At 33.1% G+C, this 6,010-nt stretch overlaps 2 protein-coding genes across 2 annotated transcripts in view; both read left to right on the forward strand.

The window, feature by feature from the left end:
- The window catches only part of LOC18032497 (exonuclease DPD1, chloroplastic/mitochondrial), a 1,690-nt gene extending 1,158 nt beyond the window's left edge, over positions 1-532 (forward strand). The window contains exon 2 of the mRNA XM_006419389.2: positions 118-532. Within this exon, the coding sequence (XP_006419452.2) occupies positions 118-532 (415 nt within the window). The remainder of the gene's footprint in view (positions 1-117) is intronic.
- Positions 533-3,070: 2,538 nt separating this feature from the next.
- Positions 3,071-5,628, forward strand: LOC18033477 (protein DEHYDRATION-INDUCED 19 homolog 4). The gene is made up of 5 exons (XM_006419392.2): positions 3,071-3,349; positions 3,452-3,600; positions 4,245-4,322; positions 4,558-4,820; positions 5,242-5,628. Exons 1-5 carry the CDS (start codon positions 3,277-3,279, stop codon positions 5,348-5,350), a joined length of 672 nt encoding a protein of 223 aa, XP_006419455.1. The 5' UTR covers positions 3,071-3,276; the 3' UTR covers positions 5,351-5,628.
- The last annotated feature ends 382 nt before the right edge of the window (positions 5,629-6,010 follow it).

Raw genomic sequence — 6,010 nt, forward strand, 5'->3', positions numbered from 1 at the left:
ACCCCGTTAACTGAAACACATACGAGAGTTACAAACAGGACTCTCAATCTTCTTTGTTTCCGAAATTTTGTACCTGAGCTTTGATAGATTAATTAATTGGTAAGATTTCTTATTCAGGATGGAGGACTTGATTCCAATATTAATCAAATATGTAAACAGTCGGCTTGGACCTGGAGAGATTGCCATATTTGTAGCTCACAATGCGAGGCGTTTTGATGTGCCATTTCTAGCAAAAGAATTCAGCCGCTGCTCGATGAACATTCCTGACAACTGGCGTTTTCTCGACACTCTTCCTCTTGCTCGTGAATTGATGAAGCAAAACGGTTCAGTTTCTTCAAAGACTTCACTGCACGCACTGCGGGAATATTTTGGAATTCCATTAGAGGGTTCTGCTCATCGAGCCATGTCGGATGTGAACTCACTGGCATCTATCCTCGAGAGAATCACTTCTGAGCTGAATTTTACGCTTTCTGACCTTTTGAAAACATCTTTTAGGGCTAATTTCCATCATTCAAAGAAGAATAAGAAATAATTAATTAATAAACTTTTATGTGTTATCTTGTTCATACATTTTTTTTTTGGGTTGGATTCTGCACGTGTTTATCTTACTTGTTTTAACTGAATTAAGTGGGAGAAATAATTAATGATATAATATGTGTATATTTATTTTTAAAAACTATTATGTAAGTATTGATTATATTAAATTTAATTACATTTATCATATATGCTTTAGTTGATTATATTACCTCTAACATATTTTACAATTCCTGATCAAGTGGATATCAAATATGCATTGGGAGTATCGAGCAGGATACTATAGGCATGTATTGACTGCTTGGAGTCATTGGCAATTACATGTATTAGGTTTTTTTTTGGGTAATTTAATAAATTGGTATATATATTTATTTAAGTTTATTCAAAATTAACATGAATAATTATGTAGTTTTTGTATAAAAAAAAAATATTGCTTAATTTTCTAAGAAATTATATTCTCGTAAAACTAAAGCACAAAGTTGATGATAGTTTATTTCTAACACACATATAATTACATTGTCGAGCACATAATGCATGAAGAGGGGGGGGGGGGGGGGGGGGTTATTTTCTAACGTTTGTGTTTTTAATATAGAGATTGTTAGTTTATCCCTTATTAAAATTAATATATATTATTTACCCATCTATTATTTTCATAATAATCAATAACTCTTTTAACATAATAACTTTACAATATTATGTATATTGAATAGGATTATACATCCAATGATAGTTGTTCAGGCTTTGTATTCTCTACACACTTTAGTTGACATACGGTGTCTTCTAGCCTATTCCACTAACGGCCTCTTTGTGATGAATAAAAAAAATTAGTGTAAAGCTTGAATTGGCTAAAGCTAAGGACCGTTTTATAGTTAGCCTTAAGATATAACTTAAGACACTTGAACTCCTTTTATTAAACAAGTGAAATTAACATAAATTCTTTTACTTCCTTCCATCAAATAAGTGAATAAGTTATACACTTTAATTTACAACTTATTAAATGAGTAATAATTATAAGTTTATCCACTTTATTTAATTAATTAGCCAATAGCATATGGACCACATGTCATAAATTCTTACATAGTATCTTTGTTTTCAAATATACTTTTATTTATATTTATTATTAAATAAATAAATAATTTAAAAATAAATAAAAATAAAAATAAATACTAAAAATAAAAAATATAGGTTTTAGTATGAATAAAAAATAGTAATAAAATATTTTTCTTATAATTTCTAATAATAAATAAATATATTTTCTATTCTAAAAATAAAATATCAAATAGATGACCTATTTATCCCCTTTTTTTCCTTTAAACTTTTTATATTAGAAAGTTATTAGCTATTATAAAAAAAGTAATTATAATATGCAAAACTGGAAACCTCCCTTACTATTATATCATTCTCCCCTTTAATAATTATTCTTTCATTTGTTCTATAGTCCTCATAATTCCTTAAATTTTTATATTTTGAAACTTTTGTCAAATTATATAAAAGTGACGTTGAGATATTGAAGGAAATTAAATATAAAAAATTTACATGAATATTGACTTTTTAAATCATTGGAATTATCTGAATGAAAAAGTAAATAGATGAGTAAAACTCCTCAAAAAAATAGATGAGTGAAAAAAAACAAACGCTTGAAAATGGCGCAAGTTATAATGCCAATGCTCGTAGTCGTAGACAAAAAACAGTACGAGCCTCGAATCCTGGTTTGCAGGTGCACGAGCCATCTACATGCTCCTCCAGCGCGTCGAATTATTGGAACGTGCAACAGCAACTGGGACGATCCAGTACAATGACTCCACTTGATTCATCATCTTCAATATAAAATCTCATCTTTGTAGACTTCTCATCATTAGTTTCTTTTGAGATGAATAATAGAGTACTCATAGTTGTGTTTGTTTTATGTCAATTTAATTACGTATTTAAAAACATTTACATAATATTTAATTGACTCATTACTTACACTCCTAACATGTGGAATACGATGTGTATCTATTAAACAAAAGATTACTTTACAGTCTTGGACAAGTGAGTTTCAAACAATTTTATTTATAGGAGTTTAAATCTTGTGAAGGTAGGGAGATAAAAAAAAAATTAATTTACATTTTTTGAATATTTAGTATTTATTGACCACCCAGCCTTGTTCTCTATCTTGGGTGGTAGCCAGTTTAGTCATTTTCTACTTGTATTGCTTATTTTGAAACAAAAATTAATTTCTCTACCAAAAAAAATAAAAACCACCCGGCGGAACGTATTCTGCCCTGGAAACCCGGGACAGTAGAAACGGGTGCTCTAACCAACTGAGCTACGAGAGCAATTAGTGACTTGCGAATACTATTTAACATGAATTTCCTAAATTTTCAAAGACCTAGAACAATCCCACACGTGCTATAATTCGACTTAGGCCCAGTGTAATTCCGCGGGTGACGAAACAAACACCCTTCCCCGTGATGCAAACCTCATGTAAGTAATGGCATTTAACGAAAATAAAGAAAAGTCAAGGGGCATTTCCGAAAAACAAATTGTTCATATAGACTTCCCCCGAGTTGCTCACCGCAGCGGAAGTTCGGTGGAAGGAGAGTTTTGTGTTGTGTTGTGTTGCTTCCTTGGCCTTTCACATCTCATTTGTCTTGGGGGGTTTTGTTTATTAAGATCTTTACAATTAAGTCGACAATTTCAAACGAATTTACACGATTGCCACCACCACCGTAAAAATCGTTAATTTCTTAAACGAAAAAAATGGAGTCGAATTTGTGGAGCAATCGCCACTCAACGGCTTCTTCAAGACGCTACCACCACCAGTCTCGATCTGGTCTGTTTGTTTTGTTTTATATTGAACAAAAATATTGAAAGAAATGTTGCCGTACGACACCGTTTGACTCGTTTTGTTGTTGGAATTTTGATTCTTGTACAGATCTGTTCATCGGAGGAGGATACGATGAAACGGACGGCGACGATGATTTGAATGCGATGTTTCTTTGCCCGTTTTGTGCTGAAGATTTCGACATTGTTGGACTTTGTTGCCACATCGATGAGGATCATCCGATTGAAGCTAAAAACGGGGTAAAGTTTTGAGATATATATATACACCCCAAAGCTCTAGAAAAGGAATTTCAATTATTAAATTACTATGTGACAAATTAATTAGTTTTATGCTTTGTGGGTTAAACTTTAAATTGATGCTTCCTTTACTCTTTTTATGAATTTATAAGAAAAAAGAAAGAAATTTGCATGTGATACTTGTGAGTTAGTTTATTAAGAATATGATTTTAGCAATTTGTGTGCAATTTGTGTAAAATTTGTATTTATTGTGACAACTCGGAAATGAAGTCAGGGTAGAAGAAATGTGGATCTTTGACAATAAATAAGGAGCTTCCAGGTTTTGTTTAGTGGATTGGAAATGAATATTTCTCATGACAGCATAATTTTATTTTTTTTGGTGGTTAGATTTAAAGCACTAGGTAGCTGAGAAATTGGTTCATTTCTGCAAACTTGATTTTGGAAAATATCTTGTGGTAGTATTTGTTTAGGTAGTGCGGGTTGATGAACATGCTTAAGGAGCATTGGTTAATTAGGCCTCCACAGCCTTGTGCGCTGGTTTTGAAATAACATTTTTACGGAATACTGTTATTTTCATCTTATGTTTCTAGTTGCTTTAAAACATCATATATATCTGCTCATAATTTTTGTTCAATTTGTGCTGTCAGGTATGCCCTGTTTGTGCAAAGAGAGTTGGAACGGATATTGTTAGCCACATAACCATGCAGCATGGGAATTTTTTTAAAATATCCTTTTCCTGTTTGTTGGCTTTATATATATATTTGTCTTGTGAATTAACCTTTCTCTCCTGCTATTGACTTCTGCTTAATTTATTAATTGAATCTTTGTTTGTACTTTTTTCCTATCAAGGTCACTCAGTTTATTTGTATAGTTGTAGCATTACGCTCTTTGTTGCTTGTTTTTGGTTTCCTCATATGTCCATGATGAAGAGTATCTAGTCTTCCTTGACCGTAGGATTACATTCAGCGCAAACGGAGATTGCGTAGGGGTGGACCAAATTCGACATTTTCTTTACTGAGAAAAGAATTACGAGATGGAAACCTACAATCTCTTCTTGGGGGATCTTCATGCTTTGTTTCTTCCTCCAATACAGAGGCTGATCCATTGTTGTCGTCATTTATATTTAACTCGCCTAAGGTTGATGAACCTCTTAGTGTGCAACCACTTTCGATTACTGAGCCAACCTTGGTGAAGGAAAGCTCTAATGAGAACCTTCACGAAAGGTATGTCAATAGGCATTTTTATTTGTTTTACTGCTTTTAATTCTTTTCAATGCAACAAGATATTAGAATATTTGGCGTTTGATGGCTTTGTAAATTTTGCTTGTAGAAGTGTAGGATTAGAAGTTTTATCTAAGCAATATCTGAAACTAAATGAAATATCATTCAAAATTGTTTAGCTATCTTGATGCATGATTTTGTGGCATGCCCTGTGTATGCACTGGTGTCCTCAGATTATATCTGGAAGGAACTTTGGAGTATCAATAATACAATTTGGTTTTAGATAAAATTGATGAAGTCCTTGAGGGTGGGCAATGCTAACTTTGGTGGGTGTTGATTGGCATCGAATTTTAAGGATGTAATAATTTTACAAAACAGATTTGTGTTGGTTGCGATATATTCTTACACTGATTTATGGTGACAGGCATGTGCAACAGCCACCGCTATCAGACAAAGATCAAGAAGAAAAGGCTCGCAAGAGTGAGTTTGTTCAGGGGTTGGTGCTGTCGACTATTCTTGGTGACTATTTATAAGCTATCGGCGATGGGGGTGATGCAATTGCTATCGTAATACTAGGACCAGAGCTGCGCCTATGCATAAAGAGGGAAGAGATTCAGTTTTATCTAATAAGTTGTAATAGATAAATTTAGGTAAAAGCAGAAGTCTGTATCTGCATAATATGTTAGGAGGTTATGTGTGTATAATGAAAAGATGGAAGATCATATTTTCCTGTGTGCTTGCTTTTATTTTTCATATATAATATATTTGCCGGTATAATATGTAGAGATGGGCGATTACGGCACTTATGCTAGAAGCATCACTTTTCTGGGCATCAAATATTCTCAGTTTAGAGTAGAATTGCTTTCTTTTCACCCCTTTACTAAGGCAACTGACTTGAACATTAGTCGTTTTGGGATTGGAAATGGCAGCCCCTGCGTTCTCGGACGATAGCTTCACGCAATAGACAAGTATTTAGAATTAAATACTGGTTTGGATCTTATATCCGAACGAGTAATATGAAAGCATGCAGACACTTGGGTGTGGTGGTGTTGAGCTGCATTTGGCAAAATGATACTATCTGTTTGGTAGAGCAATTTAATCAGACCCATGCATGATTCTCTTATTCATTGCACAAATTGAGGCTCCCTCTACAAAGGCACAAACAATAAGAGAAATTTTATCAAAAGCTCTCG

The sequence above is a fragment of the Citrus clementina genome, unplaced genomic scaffold (assembly GCF_000493195.1).
Source record: "Citrus clementina cultivar Clemenules unplaced genomic scaffold, Citrus_clementina_v1.0 scaffold_9, whole genome shotgun sequence".
In the NCBI taxonomy this organism is placed as follows: Eukaryota; Viridiplantae; Streptophyta; class Magnoliopsida; order Sapindales; family Rutaceae; genus Citrus; species Citrus x clementina.

What these genes read in the sequence shown, in the direction of transcription:
- LOC18033477 (XM_006419392.2), top strand. Translation starts at nt 3,277, where the DNA reads ATGGAGTCGAATTTGTGGAGCAATCGCCACTCAACGGCTTCTTCAAGA. An exon ending in CGATTGAAGCTAAAAACGGG is followed by an intron (nt 3,601 to 4,244) that starts GTAAAGTTTTGA and finishes TTGTGCTGTCAG; the next exon opens with GTATGCCCTGTTTGTGCAAA. An exon ending in AATGAGAACCTTCACGAAAG is followed by an intron (nt 4,821 to 5,241) that starts GTATGTCAATAG and finishes TTATGGTGACAG; the next exon opens with GCATGTGCAACAGCCACCGC.